This window comes from Phyllostomus hastatus, unplaced genomic scaffold, assembly GCF_019186645.2.
Source record: "Phyllostomus hastatus isolate PE091 unplaced genomic scaffold, TTU_PhHast_1.1 phas_scaffold_1066, whole genome shotgun sequence".
Taxonomy (NCBI): Eukaryota; Metazoa; Chordata; class Mammalia; order Chiroptera; family Phyllostomidae; genus Phyllostomus; species Phyllostomus hastatus.
Window position 1 is genome coordinate 10,616,744 of NW_025334004.1, and position 19,885 is coordinate 10,636,628.

At 41.6% G+C, this 19,885-nt stretch overlaps 1 protein-coding gene and 1 pseudogene across 3 annotated transcripts in view; one reads left to right on the forward strand and one right to left on the reverse strand.

The window, feature by feature from the left end:
* Positions 1 to 19,883, reverse strand: part of MMS19 (MMS19 homolog, cytosolic iron-sulfur assembly component) — a 28,011-nt gene extending 8,128 nt beyond the window's left edge. For 2 of the 3 annotated variants that reach the window (XM_045854660.1, XM_045854659.1), the window contains exons 1-12: positions 19,743 to 19,883; positions 11,810 to 11,858; positions 9,728 to 9,828; positions 8,822 to 8,907; positions 8,345 to 8,419; positions 7,861 to 7,930; positions 7,365 to 7,493; positions 7,213 to 7,274; positions 1,794 to 1,880; positions 1,279 to 1,353; positions 800 to 877; positions 128 to 266 (exon numbers count right to left, since the gene is read on the reverse strand). In XM_045854660.1, the coding sequence (XP_045710616.1) occupies positions 128 to 266; positions 800 to 877; positions 1,279 to 1,353; positions 1,794 to 1,880; positions 7,213 to 7,274; positions 7,365 to 7,493; positions 7,861 to 7,930; positions 8,345 to 8,419; positions 8,822 to 8,907; positions 9,728 to 9,828; positions 11,810 to 11,858; positions 19,743 to 19,854 (1,063 nt within the window). In that variant the 5' untranslated portion in view covers positions 19,855 to 19,883. Of the gene's footprint in view, positions 1 to 127; positions 267 to 799; positions 878 to 1,278; positions 1,354 to 1,793; positions 1,881 to 7,212; positions 7,275 to 7,364; positions 7,494 to 7,860; positions 7,931 to 8,344; positions 8,420 to 8,821; positions 8,908 to 9,727; positions 9,829 to 11,809; positions 11,859 to 19,742 lie in introns of those variants that run through there. The other variant, XM_045854661.1, reaches the window with a different exon arrangement.
* On the forward strand, positions 13,106 to 14,529 carry LOC123829118 (annotated as a pseudogene).
* Positions 19,884 to 19,885: the final 2 nt, after the last annotated feature.

The following is a 19,885-nucleotide window of genomic DNA, read 5'->3' on the forward strand; positions in this document are numbered from 1 at the left end:
TAACTCAAAGTAGGGTTCCAGATCCCAAATCACTGAAAGGTAGGGCTACACATGAAAGGTCATTGGCCTTTAAGGAATTTCTCTCTGTTCTGTTCGCTCCCTTTTCTGACTTCCATGGCCCCATTACCCTGTAGAATGTTGCTAAGGAAGAAGTCAAGGAGGTCCTCAGCATCAGCCCTCAGCACAGAGCGAGACAAACACGCAGTCAGGGAGTGGAGGGCCGCCAGGCCCTCGGCCTCCACCCGCTCACTTGCCGTCTGGAACACCTGTCAGGGAGGGATCCCATGGCTACTGAGGTGAGCCTGCACCAAGTGGGACCCTGCCCACCCACTACCTATTTTCTTGGGCAGCGGGGAGATTAAGAACCTTTAAGGCACAGCAATAAAAACTAATACCTCAAATGAGTTTCTTCTGAATTGGTGTATTCTCACCAAGTCCTTAGTCCCACTGGGATTCATACACATACTTTTTGAGAAACAGAATGCCATTGTTGAGCCACCACTGGGACTTCTTATCTTGGGTATCTTCCTCTCTCCCTCTATTCAGCATGGTGCCATAGGCACCATGACTATGCTCCTTACCATGGATGGACAGGAAGTGGGCACTGTGCAAAGGTGATTAAGGGCCATCACCAGGCAGCTGACCCTCACATAGTGACTCTCTCCCTTGTCATTCGACTAGAAGTATGCCCATTGCTTGCTTGTTGAATAACCAGGCACAGCTCAAGAGAGTGTATTATTTCCCCTAACACCTGACAACTGGGAGTTAACAATAGTGGATTTATCTAAGTAACACTCACCTCTCTGCGGATAGAAACCCAAAGGCTGGGGAGGAAGTCCTTCAGTTCCTTCTGTCCATACACAGTACAGCAAGCATTCTGCCAAAAAAGTGCAGGTATCAACTATCTACACACTCAGACTTCCTCAGATATGCAGGTACCTCAGCATAATGGCAACTGAAGCCTGGCTCTCAGCAGAAAAATCAGCAAGATTTTATAATTGTAATACCCAGGGCAAGAAAAATAGGTGCTCGTCCTCGCTGATGAAAAATAAGCACCAAGAGGGAGCCCTGGTCAGCCTTTCCTTGGCTGCAACTCAGCTACTATAGGACAACACAGTATTCAGCTGGGGCCTTTAGGTCAACATGTAGGTCCAGATCCTGGTATCCCTCTTTTGAGGCCCACTGACCTGTGTCCTGGCTTTCCAAAAATCTACAATCCCTTAGCAACCTGAGTTTGTCTCAAGGCAGGGGGACCCTAGAAGAAGAAAAACCACTCACCAGAGTCTGCAGAGAATCCAGCTTGGCACTCAGAATGTCGGAATCCACCTTCTCAATCAGCAGAGGCAGCAGGAACTGCGGGGGAGACAGGAGAACTGATGTCTGAGATAGGCAGTGCTGCAGCCTCAACAAGGCCAACCACAGTCTTACTGCCACCTGTCCCCAGGGGCAGGTGCTATGCCAAGGGGCTATTCTTGATTCAGGAGTTGTGACTTTAAGCCAACCTTCCTACCAAGATGAGGCCAGACTCCCAGTTACCTGAAAAATGGTTGGCAAATCTATAGACTTTAAAAGATAGCTCTAAATAGGGATTGGATTACTATTTCAAAGAAGAGATGGAAAAGTTTTCTACATTGAAGGTCTGAAGATACTTGCCACACAAACCTGAAGACACTGGCAGGATGTCATACCTTAAAGTGTATATTCCATCTTTCTTTTCCCACATGCTTTTACTGTTCTTTATTCAGGACCTTCTTCGAGCTGAGGCTACATACCATAACCACGGCTAGACCTACCTCAGCAAATCGTGGTGTGGAAGCCAGCACAGCTCGGAGACTCAGGATGAGATCTTCTCTCTGAATACCATAGGGATCGTTAGGTGGCTGGAAAAAGGAGAAGGGCAATGGGTTTGTATAGCTCTTTGGACACAGGCTTGAACCTGACAACCCAAAGAACAGGGTGATATTTATACCCAGTCTGGCAGAATAGTATGACATAAGGCTCCAGCAGGAAGACATCTCACTCTTATGCATTCCTTGGGAATGTTTGTCTTTGGAGTATTTATTTTCTATATGATCACAGTTTCTATCTGATCTGTCTTGTCAGAGATAAGCACCATTAATTTTCTGGTGCATTGCTTTCTTCTCTGTATATATATATATATTACCACTATGCGTTAGTGGACACTGTTTCCCTTTAACACATATTTTTAGAAAATGTGACTGCTTTGTACATATCGTTTATAATTTATTTTTTCACTTAACACATCAGGAACATTTTTCCATGGTATTAATTTTTCGTAATATTAGTTTTAGTAGTTGATACTATTCCATTGTGTGGTTCAGCCACAATTTATTTTAAACCACCCCCCCCCTTTGATGGACATTTTTATTATTTTTTTAACTCATACAAAAAGCTGTAATTCTACCAATATAAAAAAGCATTGATGGTTTTTGCATCAAGATGGCAGATTGAAAATGTGCACCAGAGTTTCTTTTTCCTTTTTAGAAACCGCATGAAAAATGCAGTTAAAGGGATTTTCTTTTCTTTTTAAAAGATATCAAGTTAAAGGTTGAAGAAAACAGGATAAGAGATATTAGCAACAAAATTTTAGAAGCTGAAAAGCAGATGGGTAAGAAGAAAATAACTTAGGACAGCCAAAACCCAGAATCCGTAGCAGGCGTGGGGCAAGCTGAATAACCACCTGTATACAGTCCTTGGAAAGCTTAACAACTGGCAGCACCGGGTACCTCTCGAATTGGGAGTGGGGTTAGAGAAGCGAACCGACCTCCTATATCGCCTCCCAACGCCCCCCTAACTGCAGCATCTGAAGGTTTCATTATCTGGAGAGGGTAGGACAGGTTTCCAGTCTTGGAAATATAAGTGTAGTTGAGAGCCTAGGTGCTGTACCAAAAAAAGAGGTCCAAGTAATGTGGTACTGAGTGCTGAAGTTTTCTAGCCTTTACACCCCATCTGCTTGTAGCCAGATGTCTCTTCTAGGTAAATCTAAGGTCTTTTTTTAGAAGAACCTGACTAGCCCAAAAAAGGAGAACACACTGGGGGTTCTCCAGACTGTCCACGTAAGCCCTTCTACAGTGAAGCTCACACTCGACAAGCCCATTCCACGTGCTCTGAGCTCCCCCTTTGATCTTTTTATAACCTGTGCTTTGAAACATGTGCAAACTCCCAAGGATTACCAGTTACCTGAGGAAAGCCTCTAACCTGGAAATAGAGACCAAAATAAATTGAAGAAAACTTGGAGGAAACAAAGACCACATATGTGGGGAGAAGAAATATTTAAAAACAATATATCAATATTTTCAAAAAAGATAAAATAACTCATCTATGAATTAAATAAGAACAGAACATTTTAATGCCCCTTCTCCCCCCCAGAAAAAAGCACATTCAGAGATTATCAACAACAACAAAAGGATCTTGGAAATCCAAAGCATGAAGGCAGAAATGGAAAAAAAAAAAAAAAAGTCAATAGAAGGGACTGCAGAGAGATGTGCTTCTTCTGTCCTCAGGTCCATTCCTCGGGCTGACCACTGCAGGCCGAATTTCCCAGGCTCCCATACGGGCTTGGGTTCAGCCAATGTGAGACACTTTGGAGAAGAATGCAGCGCAGAAGGGAAGAGTCAGGGTATTTCTTCCCATCCCTCTGATTGTGTTGACACCTGCAGCATTGACAGTTATCTCCTTCATGGCTGCACCTCTCACTAATAGGCCCACTCTACTTTCAGCTTTTGTTAAATACGCTCAGCCCCTGGGATCCAGTAACATCAACTCTTCCCTTTGTCTCTCCAGCTGAGGGGTGGTAACTTCTTCCTGCTATTGATAATCTCTGGGTAGCCTCATTTTTGGCTCCTCAGTTCTTTCATCACTTGCATAAACAATTTCTTGCATTATTTCTGTTTTAAATACCAAAGTGGTTTCTGTTTATGGCTTGGCCGATAAAAAATATAAAATTGTACAATTCTCTCATAAAATGACAAAAAAATAGACACAGAAAATATGAAAGAAAAGGTAAGAGATTCAGAGGTCTAACAAAGATTAATAGGAGTTTCAAATAAAATAAAGGAGTAGAAGAAATAGAAAGGAAGAAATGCAAGAAAATTCCTCAGGGCTAAAGGACACAAATTTTTAGCTTGATAGGGCCTACCAAGTATCAAATACAATGCACAAAAACAGACCCACAGTAAGGCACATCACTGTGCCTTATATTTCAGTATATGGGGGCAAAAATCAAACTTAAAAGCTCCCAGAAAGGAGGGGGAAAAGTCAATACAAAGATGTACGAATCAGGAGGAATTTAGACTTCTCCATGGAAGTGCAAACTAGAGGTAAATGAAGAAATGCCTTCAAAATCTTGGAGGAAAAGAATTTCCACTCTTGAATTTTATACCGATATTATTAATAAGTGAGAGGAAAGAATGAAAACACTTTAGATTCACAAAATCTGAAAACCTTTCACCTTCATGTATACTCTCTCAGGAGGCTAACAAAAGATGCACACCACCAAAATTACTCATAAAATAAGACATATGTGAACACAGGAAATAGAAAATCTGATCCAAGAGAAAGGATAAAGGAATCTCTAGGATGACAGTGAAGGGTGAGTCAGTATCTACTCTGCCACAGGAGTAGGAAGTGGCCAGTTGAGACTGTACGGCCAAGTTAAGAATAGTTTTTACATTTTTAAATGGTTAAAAAAAATCAAAAGAAGAATAATACTTGTGACATGAAATTATATGAAATGGAAATTCGTATGTCCATAAATTAAGTTTAAAAAATTTTTATTCTCTAATTACAGTTTACTTTCAATATTATTTTTATTGGTTTTAGGTGTATAGCACAGTGGTTAGACAATTACATACTTTACAAAGTGTACCCCCGATATTTCCAGTACCCACCTGGCAATATATATTGTTGTCACAATATTATTGACTCCATAAGTTAAGTTTTATTGCAATAAAGCCACTGTACCATATTCCAGTGTCTAGGCTGTTTTTGTGCTAGAACAACAGAATTAAGGAGCTGCAAGAGAGACCAGATGGCATGCAAAGCCTAAAATGAATATAATCTGTCCCTTTACAGAAGAAGTTTGCATCCCCTGCTCTAGAGGGAACATACAGGTAGAGTGAAAGTCAAGGAACCATCACTTATACCAACGTGATCCACTAGGATGATGGCATATGGCCAAAATGGATTGATAAAACCATAAAAAATATTTCTAACACAAACAGTTCGACACTAAAAGCCAGGTGTCTCTATTTTTTTTTTTAATCCACACCAGAGGACATTATTTTTGTTACTTTTAGAGAGAGTGGAAAGGGGGCAAGGGGAGCAGAGAGAGAGAGACAGAGAGAAGTATCAATGTGAGAGAGAAACATCAATGGGTTGCCTCTTGTACACGCCCTGACCGGGGATCAAACCCATAACCTGGGTATGTGTCCTGACCAGGAATCGAACCAGTGACCCTTTTGGCTATGAGACAATACTCCAATCAACTAAGCCACACTGGCCAGGGCAAGGTATCTTTATTTCAATTGACAAGAGCTTTCTGCTCCCTACAGACTGTAGTGCAGAACACACATAAATCTGCTAGAAGAGAGATTCTCTTATCATTATCTATAACCTTGTTTTGCCTAGAATATCTCAGAGAAAATACATAACCTGTCGGGAGCAGTGATTATCTCCAAAGGGAAAATGTGTGGTGGCTGTAAAGGAGTATACGGAAGCTTAATTCTTTATCCTTTACATGTTGAATCATGCTTATTTGTATTACCTTTCAAAAAAATAAATGACATACTCTTCCTTGCCTTCAAATTATAAATGCATATATTTCAACAAGTCCACTTTTATGAATTTATCCTGTTGTCAGACCCATATATATGTGTGAAATGATATATGTACAGGGTATGTAAATTGCAGCATTGCTTGTAACAGCAAAAGATTGGCAACCAACCTCAATCCCACAGAGGACTAGTGAAATTCATTAGGTATTTCCGTGCAAAGGAATATCACACAGCCACAGAGAATAAAGAGCTAATTTATATACTGATACAGAACACTTTCCAAGATATACTTTTAAGTGAAAAAGGCAAAGTACAGGAAAAAAGTATATATATGTGCTCCATTTTGGGGGGGAGACATAAATCAGTTGCTTATATGTGAATGAAAAAGGCTCTGTACAGACATAACTGATAAAAGTAGCTGACAAAGAAAGAAACTTGATAGGTAGATTTTTTTCACCTTTTGGATTTTGAATCATGTGAATGTTTTACCTTCTCAGAACCAAGACAAAATAAAATAAAGCAAAACCAGAGAAGCCTGGCAACCTAACAAAAAGCTTTCAAGATTTCAAAGATGTAAGCTCTGAGTTAGAAATAGTGATACTGATTATAAAAGAAATGAAAAGAATTTCAGGAGAGAGGTAGTTCCAAGCAACACAATGTCAACTGGAATAACCTGGTAAGAAATTCCCTATGGCAAAGATGGCTGTGTACTTATAAAGGCAATGAGCGTCAATACTCAGATATTGTTTGGTATGCTGTGACATAACTCATTTCATTTCTTCCAAGCTACTAATGCTTGCAGTAATGAGACCCTGAGTGTATGGAAATAGAAGGGAAATCAAGATGCGGAATGAGAAGGTCCAAGGGGGTCAGAGCAACCACCTCTGGTACATACTGTGCTCAAATGTGTCTTGTTTTGTCAATTTGTTTCTATGGCCTGAGATGCCCTGTTGAACTCCAGGATCATATCCTAAGCATCCCTCAGAAATCAACTGAAATCCTATCTATCTTATCTGTGAAGTCAGTTCTTGCCTACTCTAGCTCACACCGAATTCTATCTTCTCTGAAAAACTACAGCAGTACTTGTTTTGGTCCATAATCTCATATTGTTACTTAACTGTTTCAACCTTCAAGGGCAAGAACCATGTTTTACAATCCTGTAGCCCTCAGCACTAAGTACAATGGTAAAGGTCTTAAGGATCCCCCTAAACACCTGCTGGATTGAATCGTTTCTCTGACGGCAAATGCTTCTCCACTTCCCAGTTTACTAAAGTTTAAGTTCCTAAAGACGGGGATTTTTCTCCTTTGTTCATTGTTATACCCTCAATGCCTAGAAATGGGACTGGCAGAGAGCAGGTGCTCAATGAATATTTAAATAAATGAGTGAATGAACAAACAAATAAAAGGTGCTACTTACAGGGGTAAAATCAATAGGGAAATAACAGGATGTCACTTCAAACAACTCCTCCACAAAGGGTCCTAAAGCAACAGAGAGAGAATGAGGTTGACTTAATAAGCTTCACTCATTTGACAAGCCTCAACCAACTAATTGAAGGCTACAGGATATACCCAGGTTATAGTCCCTGGAGATTAGGTCATGGACAATGCGGAAGGCCACCAGAAGATTCCGGGGATCCTTTTCACCATCCATCACTTGGATGAAGCCAAAGGTGAAGTCAGCTCCTAGACCCTTCAGCTCTGGGGAAGAGAGAACAAGGTCACTGCTGTCCCATGCAGTAGGAAGTTGGGCTTTCTTCTGGCCGGTGTTCTCCCCTTATCACTGCCTCCCCTTTCCTACCTCCCAGAGAGGACCCTTTCCCCCCTACTCAGCGAAGAAGAGATGTGCAACAATATATAACTGTTACAGAGGTAAGAATTTAAACATCAGCCCAAATTCTACCCTTCCTTTACTTTATCAGAGAGTGAGTAGACCCCAGTTTCCTGTTATCATCCTGTCAGCGTATCAGCTTTTCTATATAACCCCCCAGGTTCAAATGCATCCTGGTATTGGAGGACATAAAAGGATTTGCTCAATCTTCAGATTTCCTGGAGACCTGCCTCTTACCTTCTTCCCGAGTTTGCATGAAGTTGGTGATAATACTGTAGACTGTGTGCCGGTCCACCTGTGGCAAGGACTTGGAGGTGGGAGAGACGAGAAGTAAAGAGAGTGCTCAAAGAATAACTCAGCTGACAAAACTACCTCCTGCTTTACAATCTCTAAGAAGGCAGTGCTCTTTATACCAGTATAAGATGAACCTGAGGAAAGGCAGAGAGAAGACATGGCTATAGCCCAGCACTGCAGGAGTGGGGCCAATAACCAAAACCAGTATGTTGTCTGCCTTACTTCCTGCAGGTGTAAGAAGACACAGGCCAGACCGAATGGCTTGCCTCCCTCTTCTTACATAGCACTGAGGAACAGCGTGCAAACATGGTCAGAGACCTGAAATAGTAAGAACTTGAAAGGCAATTTTTTTTTTTTTTGGCTATCTAATTCTGGTTATGTGAAAGGCTGAGAGAGAGAAAATACTGAAGTGACTGTTATCACTCACCTGTACATGGACTTCCTGAAAGATGGCTTTCAGCACAGAGACAGCCAGCCCTGGGGGCAGGGCCACACACAGGCTCTGGGGGGAGAAGAGGAGACAAGTAAGAACCAAGGGAATTCTAGCACAGCCTTCAAGACATAACCCTAAGACAGGCCTAATTAGCTACAATGAGAATCACAACATCCATGTTCAGCAAGAAGTGAAAAGCATGGTCCCTTTTCTCAAGTTGGTTAGTTCTTTGCCACACCTTCCAGGCTGGCTCTGAGTTCTAGTCCCCAAAGGATACTTTTACTTTCTAAAGTAAAACGGACTGAAAACACAAATGAAGCCGGCTGACACAGCTTAGTCACACATTTGGGGCATCTGCTCCTCAGCACTCGAAGCCTCACCCCCAAAGGGCAAAGGGAGAATTCACTGGAAAGGGGCTCCTGCAAACATGGTGTGTAATGGGGGGGGGAAAAAAAAAAAAAAAGGACTCACGAGTGCCCTCAAACCCCGCAGGACAGATGGGATCACAAGATGATGGTCCTTCAGCCTGTTCTCATAGAATAGGATCAGGTGTACCACTGCACAAACCAGAAATTCAGCCATTAGTTCACACAGGCTGGAGGAGGGCTCACCAGCTTCATTCCCTCCTAGAGTTTCTGAGGGCTGATACTGCTTGGCTTCACTACAAATTTTCTCCTTCACCAAGAAGTATGTCTCATGCCCTCCCATTTGAGGATGCCTTGATTAGACAGGAAAATAGGTGAACATCTTTTATTATCCATTCTCACATAGGTCCAACGTCAAACCCACTCTCAACCCCAGAACTGTCTTTCCATAGAACTGAGGCCGGCAAACTTTCTCAAATGGCTATGTAGTAAATAACTCAGGCTTGCAGGACATAGTATCTGTCACTACTACTCAACTCTGCTCAACTTGGCCACTGCTACTAAATGCAGCACAAATAACAGGTAAATAAATGGGTGTGGTTATATGCTAATAAATAACTATTTATAAAAACAAGCTGCAGTTTGTCTACACTTGCTATAGAAGATAAGTAAGTTGCTGGCTTTTTTCCTTACGACTTCAAAGCACTTTGATATTTCATTACTTTTCCACTCCATCTATGAGACATTACTTAGTACATTTTATAGAGAGGGGAGGGTACTGAAGAAAAAAAAAACCTGTCTAAAATCCAAGACTGTCTCATCTTTTGTTTCAATTCTTATAATTTCTGTGACATATACCAGTGAGGAATGAAGACCCTGAATTAGTAGTTCACAAATACCTCACACCCTTCCTCCCTCCCTCCCTCCCTCCCTGTCAGGTTGGCTTGAACAGACAAGCAAGGCCTTGCTTGGCTCAGCAATCCAGGGACACCCCTCCTAGTGATGCCAGTACCTTCCTTCTCCAGGAGCAAGGGGTGACACTGGAGTAGCACCTCTGACAGAAGCTGGATTCCTCGTGCCCGAGTTCGGGGTTCTGGATTCTCTAGAGAAGACCTGGGAGGAAGTAGGACAGAGAGAGCCTGATATTACCCAGTTCAAACTTCTAAGGAAGTGAATATTTTGTAATTAGTTACACTCACCCTCTGGGCATGGAAGCCAGCAGAGGAAGGTATTCTGGAGGTGCTTAGTATGACAAATAACAGTAAGGCCAGAGCCTAAAGGGCCAATCCCCAGATGATCTGGCATCATTAGAGGGACATGTGACACCACAGCCACCAGAAGTGTCCCTCTACAGGCAGTGACTGGGCATTGGGCTTACTTTCTCCCCAGTGGTACAATTGTGACATTCCCCTGAAATACAGCTTAGCAGCTATCCACAGGGCTCAGGAGATGACTGGCAGCTGCAGTTATCAAAACAGGGGGAGAATAAATATATTATTGCTCAAGAAAAAAAGCTGAGAGCACCCACCAAGATCTTAGGGGGGAAACCCCCCAACAACTTTGTAACTGGAAGTTTAAAAGGTAATGGCCAAAATAAAGGTTTTAACTATTTAAGATTACTAACATGAAAGGACCTGAACTGAGGTCACGAGGAAGTGATTTATTGTCAATATAGCTCTACAGAGGTTACATTTAAATATACTAGAAGGAAGGAATCGAAGCCAGAAATTATAGGAAGTAGAGGATTTCTGACGAAGACCTGGCCAGGATATTTCAGTGAGACCTCAAGGACGAGGGTATCTGTACCTGGGGGTTAAGGGGAAAAAATGACATCCCCCTTAACAGGATCCCTAGGATAGGAACTTATAGAAAGGTCCCTGCTAAGTAGTAGAAAATTGTGCATTTAAAAATAAACCGAGGCACACCAATGCTCAGAGAAGCATTAATCAGAATACCCAAAATGTGGAAACACCTAAATATCCATCAAAAGACAAATAGCTAAACAAAATGTGGTATATCTACACAACAGAACATTATTCAGCAAGAAGTGAAAGCCTGACACATGCTACAGCAGGGGTGAACTCTTCGTGAAAGCACTACACTATGTGAAAGAAACCAGACAAAAAAAGGCCATATGTGATATGATTCCATCTAATGTGAAATGTAGAACAGGCAAATCCATAGAGGCAGAAAACAGACTAGTGGTTGCCAGGGGCTGGGAGGGGATGGGGATGAGACATGACTGCTAATGGGCATGGGGTTTCTTTTTGGGGGTAATGAGATGTTCTAAAATTAACTGTGGTAAGGGTTGCACAAATATGCGAATACATGTTTTTAAGTGGTGAATGTTAAAAGCGAATTATCTCTCAATAAAGGTGCTATTAAAAAAAAATGGACGAAGGCCAGAATAATGAGCAGGAAGGTCAAATGGTTGCTTATGCAGGAGAAATGCATAATGATGACTTATTCCCCCCACCATTTTCTACGTTTCTGTTTTAGAAGACATGGCCATGACTATTAACAATCTTTGCTAAGACTTGTCAATTATTTGGTCTACCAAGTATGAAATATGAGGAAAGCAGGCTATAAGCACAGACTTCCTCTGGTGCTTGGAATATCTTGTTGTAATACTGGTCTTCCAGCTGTTTTCCCAAACTTTTTCCTATAGTGGGGGTCTGGTGCAAGGCCCTGGCAACTCCCCAGGCAGGACCCAAGGCAGGTCTGACTCAGATCCAGGATGTCTAGAATCCCATTTGGGGCAGGTGGGTCTGAAGAAGCACAGGAGGAAACCCAGCTCTAATTAAATGATAGTTGATGGTCTTCAACCACACACCTCACTCCAAATCTGTGGGCTGATCCAGGAGCTGGTATGGCCCACACATTGTGTGTTCCCAATACTTCCTTAAGAGTCTTACTTAGGTGGCACAAAACTGTTTTCAGGAGAAACATAGGCTTAGCCTGAGGTACTGCTGAGGGGGTGGGCTACAGTAGTAGAAAGTCAATCCCAATTAGTTCTAGGAGAGCAGCAGTCTACAAAATGACTTTTTGAGGCTGGGCTAGAGAAGTGCAGTCTAGAGCAGAGGCTCTTTCTTACCCAAGGGCTTCCACCACTTGTAACACTGTATAGCTTCCAGATTTCACATCTAGAGGAAACAAAGGAAAAGAAACATGAAAAAGCAAAAAATAAAACCCCATCCCAGGGCTCAATGGCTCTCTCAGCGATGTTGCCTGCCTACTCTAGGTTTGCACTGTGAGGCCCACTGTGTTTCCCAAGAGCACATCCTCACCCCTCGAGAAGCATTACTCTAACACTTCACACATGCAGCTTCAAGTATAAAAATTGAAAAGTAACTATACCATTTGTAGATTATACATGTACATGATTATATATAGAAAATAGAAGAGAAAAACTGAAAAAATACTACAAATAATTTGTTATGGTGGCTGGGTAGAAAATTAATATTATGAAATTAAGAACCTTCACATACACACACACACAAGCCTGTAAAATAATTTAAAGGAAAAAAAGATACTACTTACAATAGTTCCCCCCCCCCAAAAAAAATAAAGAAAAATATCTGGATATAAACTTAAAAAATGCGAAAACTAATGGTGAAAACTTTAAAGCACCACTGAGGACCACAAAAGAAAACTCAAGTAAAAAGTACAAATAAATAAATAAATACACATACCAGAAGTAGGCAAATTCTGAAAACAAGTAATGGGGAAGGAAGGGAAGTAAGACCTTCAAGATACTAAAAGATTGTTATACTTTTGAATATACTGGTAAATTTCCATACAGAAGTAAAAAAAAAACAAAAACAAAAAAACCCTAACCAGTGTAATATGAGTTCATATTCAAAGAAATCAATGGTACAGAAATAGAGTCCAGAAAGTGCCCTGATCAGTGTGCCTCAGTAGGTTGGGTGTCCTCCCACAAACAAAAGGTCACCAGTTTGTTTCCTGGTCAGGACATGTGCCTGGGTTGCAGGTCAGGTCCCTAGTAGGGGGTGCAGGAGAGGCAACCACACACTGATGTTTCTCTCCCTCTTTCTCCCTCCCTTCTCCTTTCTAAAAATAAATAAATAAATAAATAAATAAATAAATAAATAAAATCTTTACTAAAAAAGCAAAAAAAATCTTTAAAGAAAACAAAAAAAACATACCTTGAGTAACCAACACCCCAGTGAAGATACAGAATATTTCTATCGCCTGAGAAAGTTCCCTCATGCCCCCTATTCATTAATTTCCATTTCTATAGGTTGCCTCAAATTTAATAAATGAAAAAAGTTTCTTCAGCATTCAGCATACATCATTTAAGAAACTTGCTGCTGATTTTCCTGTGGGAGCCACCAGGTTGAGAGGAGTGTGGCCTTCTCCTCTCCCCACCATGGTGTGTGCTCATCCACTGATACCAGTGTGCTTCAAAAAGGGGAGTCATCTGGCAAAAACGTTGCTTTGCCTGCTGTGTTCAAGACCCCCATTCAACCAGATATTGTGAACTTTGTTCACACCAACTTGAGCAAAAACAAGAGACAGACCAATATTGCCTGTGAACTGGCAGGTCATCAAATCAGAGCTGAGTCTTGGGATGCTGGCAGAGCTGGGGCTTGAATTCCCAGAGTCTGAGGTGGTGGGGCTCATTGTTCTGGCCAGGATGCTTTTGGAAATATGGGTTGAGGGCTACATGTCTGCTCCAACCAAATACTGGTGCCCTTTGCATCACAGAAGTGATGTGCCACCAGCTCTGTCCTGGCTGCCTCCGCCTTACCAGGGCTGGTCCTGTCTAAAGGTCATTGCACTGAGGAGGTTCTTGAAATTCTTTCGGTGTGAAGATACAGTTGAAGGCTACAAAAACAAAAAGGAGGCTGTTTTGCTTCTTAAGAAACCTAAGGCCTGGAATAGCATCAAGAAGGTCTATGCCTCTCAGCGAATGAGAGATGGCAAGGGTACAATAAGAAACCACCGTGGTATCTAGCACAGGGGACCTTGCATCATCTATAACGAGGACAGTCGTATCATCAAAGCCTTCAGAAACATTCTGGGAATTACTCTGCGCAATGGAAGCAAACTGAACATTTTGAAATTTGTTCCCGGTGGGCACATGGGCTGTTTCTGCATTTGTACCCAAAGTGCTTTCCGTAAGTTGGATGATCTGTATGGCACTTGGCATAGAGCTGCTTCCCTTAAACGTACCTACAACTCCCCATGCACAAGACACTCGATACAGACCTGAGCACAATGAAAAGCCCAGAGATCCAAAGAGCTCTCCAGTTCCACGCAAGAAGATTCATCACACAGTCCTGAAGGAGAAGCCACTGAAAAGCCTGAGAATCTTGTTGAAGTTACATCCACATGCAAAGACTGCGTGCCGAAACACCATTCTTTGCCAGGCCAAGAACCACAGCTCCAGAATGTATAAAAAAGCAGTAGCGCTAGAAGCCAAATTAGATGAGAAGGGGATTCCAGGCAAGAAGCCTGTGGTAGGTAAGAAAGGAAAGAAGGCTGTTGGCCTTAAGAAGCAGAAGATGCCTTTGGTGGGTAAAAAGGCTGCAGTTACCAAGACACCAGTAGTTGGGAAGAAGCCCGCAGAAGAAAACTACCACAGAAGAAGCCTGTGACATAAGCTTCAATGTGTTCATTCCATAAAGGTCAAATCACTCTGGACAGCTTATTTTTGAAAACAAAACAAAACAAATCAAAGGCAGTAAGAAGAAGAAGAAGAAAAAAAGAAGCAGCTTTATCATTACAAAGAGCCATCCATTTGTCTGTGGTTCCTTGAATCTCAGTACTTGAGTGAACTCTCCTGGCAGATCCCGGTAGTCTTCATACCTTTCACAAGGATCCCATCTTGAATTACACGCAAAACCAACATAAAAAAGTGAAGTACAAAAGTAATACAGAATTAGGAAAAGATAAAGATATTATTTACATTAGCTTTACAGCTATCACACCATAATAAATAAGAGTAAGGAAAACCATGAGTAAGGTGGCAAAAAACTAGAACAGATTTTGAGGATGTTTTCAACAAAGGTGACTAAATTTAACACTTTATTCTAGTTCTGCTGAGTCTACCTCAGAAATGTCTTTCAAATATGACTCCTTTTCATCCCTATGACCAGACTATATAGCAACAGATTTCAAAATAGCCCTCCGCTTTTTTTGTGTGATGAAAATGTTCTGGAATTTGTAGATAGTGGTGATGGAGGCAGAATACTGTGAATATACTAAAAGCTAGTTAGTTGTGCACTTACAATGATTAAAGCGGTGAATTTCACCTCAGTTAAAATGAAAAAGCCTTCTAATCCATCTGTATTCTATCTAGAATCACCTCCCTATCCCAAACATGTACCATTCCTTTGCTCCTACTGCCTAAGACTTAACTCCTTGGGACTTGAAGTCCTTCGCAGTGTGGTCCCCAAATCTCTTCTAGCCTTACCTTTCACCATGACTCCCACCATTCAGTCACATGAAATCCCAATATGTCAAGTTCTTCCGTATCCTCAGTCCTGTAAATATTCCCTGAATTTGGACTGCCTCTTTCCTGCCTTTGTCAATCAGAGGAACTTCAACTCTTTCAGATCCAGCTCCAATGTCAACTCTTGTGAAACCTTCCTTGATTCCCAAAACAGAATTACTCCCTCTTTTGTTTTCTCCATAATTGTTGTGCGTGTTTGTTTCCATTTATTTATAAGGCATTTATTGAACATCAATTATAAAATCAGGTACTGTGTTAGTCAATGGAGATAGAAATATAGACAGAGCTTTTAATAAAGAGCCCAGTCTTTTAGAGCAGAAAGACATCTAAAGCAACCACAGTGTAACAAGTTCAGTATTACCATAGTGATACAAACAGAGACTGGGTTAACATAAGAAAGGAGTAAAAAATTCTTGGGTTTATGGACCATTGCTCACTAACTGAGCAATTAACTGAGTCAATTCTCTTAAAGCTATAAATTCTCCCAAATGAAAAATATCTGGAAGTACTGTTAATTACGTACTTAGACTCCTGGGATGAAAGAAGCTAATAAACAGTTAATTTAACTAGGGTACCCTCACTGGCATTAAGGAAAATAAGTCAAAGTTCCTTTCCCTAAGTTTTTCCAATGAGTCCAAGATTTGCTCTCTAAAAATGGACCTATTAGCACCTCCTAACTACCCACACTTTCCTCAGCAGGACACCAGTTTGTGTGGGGAATGTTGTCAAAGGAGTGTTTATATGGACTGACATAGAATGCACAATCAGACCTCTGTCTGATGGAGTTGCAGCCACTTGAGAATCTGGAGTGGCAGCCAAGGGATGGGGGTGGTGGGGGCAGGGCTGGTATGTGAAGGAGCAGGAGAAAGAAAAATCCCAATCAGGACGCAGTTCCAATTAAGCTCTCCAACTGTCCTTTCTGCTGAGGTTGTCACACACTTCTCGGAACTATTTTTACTGTTTTTTAATAATCTAACAATCTTTTGGATTCAGGAATACTGGTCTCCTCAAGGAATCACAAATGTGGGACAATACAATATAATAAAGACTGAAATTAAGGAAAATCCAAATAAGGAAAGAAAATTTATATCCATCACCTGTAAATTCAACATGTCCAAAAATCACTCTTCAAAACCAGCTCCATTCCCAACTCTGTTTTTTTGAACAAATACTTCTCTTTTGCTCATTCTCAGGCTTAAAAACTTTAGGTCATCTTAAGACTTCTCCCTCTCCTTCAAACCCTATAACTAGTTAGGCCTCAAATTCCACAGATTCTCCCTTTTCTTATTTCCATGAACTTAGGTGGGTTTTTTTTACAGCACACCTACTTATGAGGGAGGACCCCCCCGCCAAAAAAACAAGACCCTGGAATTATCTTCTAAAAGGCAGGCCCCTCATAGTACAGGTTTCCCCTGCTAGGTGAGTGTTCTAGGAACCCATCTGTATCAGTGTACCAGCTGGCGTTGCTGTGAGAGGCTGCATTTGGCTTCAGTAAAATTTTTTTGAAGACTCTTTCAATGTATTCATCCATTTCATGATAATATATCTGCCCACAGTGCTTTGAGTGTTCAGCAGTTTTTGACCCAAAATGGCATGACCCCCATGCTCCACCCTCCCTATCACCTAATCTCACCCCCCAGCAAGTGACTCTTCTCTCCCTATGAAAAAAGTCCTCAAAGGAAATCAGTTACTGATGTGGAAGAGGTGGAACGGCAGAAGCACTAAAAGGCATCAAAACTGATGAGTTCTAAAACTGTTTGGAGCAGTGGAAAAAAAACTCTTGATGGGTGTATTGAATCAAACGGAGAGTACTTTGAAGGTGACTTAAGTTTAAACATGTAAGAATAAATACACAATTTTTATAAACAAACTCTGTTTTTGGGGCATCCTCCCTCAAATGCTGGTCTCCAGGTAACTCTGGTGGTAGGAATAGGAGGGTAAGATGTGGAGATGTGTACAGAAATAGCTACTAAGCAAGTCTGCTAATAAACATATGAGTGGTTGAGAAATAAGTACCACAGAGATTATGAAGTGTGAGATGATGTCTGGCTGGAGTAATCAGGAAACTCTTAGGGGGTAGTCAGTGAGCACTCAAACTGGGCCTCCACTCCTAGGTCTGACTTTGATTAGACAGAGCTAGTGGGGGGAACTGGGAAGGAAAGCACTCAGGGAAAATAGCAAATCAAGGTGGATGCGTGGAACTAAAGGTCCAGGAGAGGACTGGTGAGAGTAACGGCTGGGGCCAGAATGCGATGCCTTTAACCCTTAGACTGCCAGAACATTTCTCTTCTATTACTTATACCTCTGCATCTGACACTTTCATCAGAACCCAGGTAAAGAGCAAAGTTGGTGGTAGCTGCCTTTGTGATTAGAGCGTGTTCCTTCTGCATTTATAACTTGTTGGCGAGGCTGCTGCTGTAGGAGTGGCTGAATAGATGCTGGTTTCTTCAGCACTGACAAAGCTTGATTTGGGATAGAGGATAAGAAAGCACATTTGATTCTCAGGACACTTCAAAACTGTCAGCCTTCAACAACCTTAACTGAAGCTGTGATCTAAGACTGAGAATATCAATTTAATCCTTCTCAAATTCACTTTCATTATGTGACTCCCTTACTCAAGGATCTACAATGACTCCTATTACCTACAATAGGTCATTTACATCCCTCTGCCTGGAATCCAAGGTTATGCATAATCCAGCCCCACCAAACCTTTTCAACCTCATGTTATTACCCGTTACTCATCTGTTACTACCAACCTCCTTTTTGGAAGGGTTAAATTACAACAGGGCTGGTGTTACAGTTTTACCTGAGCTGAGTTAAATTTAAACTAGACAATAATATAGGCCATTTATTTCAGGCATACAAATATAAATTTTACAAAGATATTTATAAGAATTGGCATTCCTTATTCACGACTCTCAAGTGTGTTCTGAATTTGAAAAATTCAAAATTATTGTGTTCATAATATATAAACATGAAAGAATAGTTACAAATAACGCTGATATAGCAATGTTCTTTATCTTGGTAGGGGTAGGTGTGTGCATTTTTTAAAAATCAGCAAACATACACTTAAAATTTGTACACTTAATGGGATATAAATTTTACACCAAAATAATATGTAAACAAACTCTAGTTAATAACATGCCTACCAAAATATTTAGGGGGAAGTTTATTGACATCCACAATTTAAATGGATGGATAAATATGTGATACAGCAAGTGATACTAAAATGTTAATGGCAGGATCTAGATAGTGAGTGTATGTGGGTTTCTTATGAAAGTCGTTAGACTTTGCAGTACGTCTGAAAATTTTCATAAAACACTGGGGAGAATGACATCGGTAATGCACTGTACTTGATCACTGTAAGCACTGATAATACACTATACTTCCTAATGCTGTAAGCAGTTAAACTTAGTGGAATGGCCGCATCAGGCATCTGCTCCTTGATGCTTCCATGCCACTTTGCACGGACCTCTCATAGTCCTTTTCATGGTGTAGCGATGGGCACATATCTAGTCTAATTTGTATTTATATTCCTATTGCTCTGCATCTGTTTGGAGAGACTACATGTTCAATAATTATGAAATTAATAAAAGTGGAATTGCTAAGGACCAAAGTATTATACTTCCTGCAGATTCACTATATTAATTCATTACATTCTAAAAGTTACTATGTTCAATTTTGAAGAGAAACATGCACTTTACTTTTCCCCAAGCATGAGAAATTTCCAAAAATAGACAAAACTCATCTGTTTTCATGAGATTATTTCGTATTCTATTACTTAACAAGAGATATGAAGGCCTCCTAACATTCAAAAACTTAGAGTGAAGTCTCAGAATTCCAAGGAAATCTGGAATTTCTTTTATTCAAATCTTAGGCTAAGTTGTCAGAACTAAGAGATCCTTGAACTGGTCAAAAGCAGGAAACTGGAAATCCGGGGAAAGGATAAAAACAAATACCACATAAAAAAAGCCATGAAGCAAATTAATCAAGAACTTCACCAAGAAACGGAAGAAAAGCCTTAAGGAGGATACGCAGTACATCTCAAACTCCCCCAGGCGGCTTCTCTCCTCTCTCCAATTACAGCCAGGGGTCTGGCCGCCGGGCCACTCCCAACATGCCACGCGACTGGAGCTGAAGCTCCTTACTATGCTTCTTCTCACGTCAACCTCCCAGAAATGACGCGCTTTCGCGGCGTCAGCACCAGAGTCTAAACTGGAGAATCTGGGTCCGAGTCCGGGTTCCCTCGCCTGCCTGATCTGCGAGTCTCTGGGCCTGTTTTCTTAAGTATGAAATAGTAATAACTCTCCTAACTCGGGCCGGCGCACAGGGTGGCTATAAAAGATTAGGGGAGTAAAGGCACTTTAGGGAAGATGCAAGCGACTATCAGTTTGTTACAGCTCTTAAGTACAAGATGCTCACAACCTGTCTCAGACCAATCTCTCAAAGTCACCGCTGTCCCTCACTCCCTTCCCGCCCGGCCACAGTGCTGAGGCCGCTCCCTTCGGTCGGCCCCCAAGAGGAAGCCCCGCGGCGACGTCTGGCGTACCTGCAGCCACCTGGTCAGCGGGTCCTTCCTGCTGACCCATGACGAAGTCGTGCACGAGGCCCCACAGGGCGCCCGTGGGCGCCACCGCCTCCAGATCGGCGGAGGCCGCCATGACGCGAACTAGAGACCGTGGGAGGGGAAGT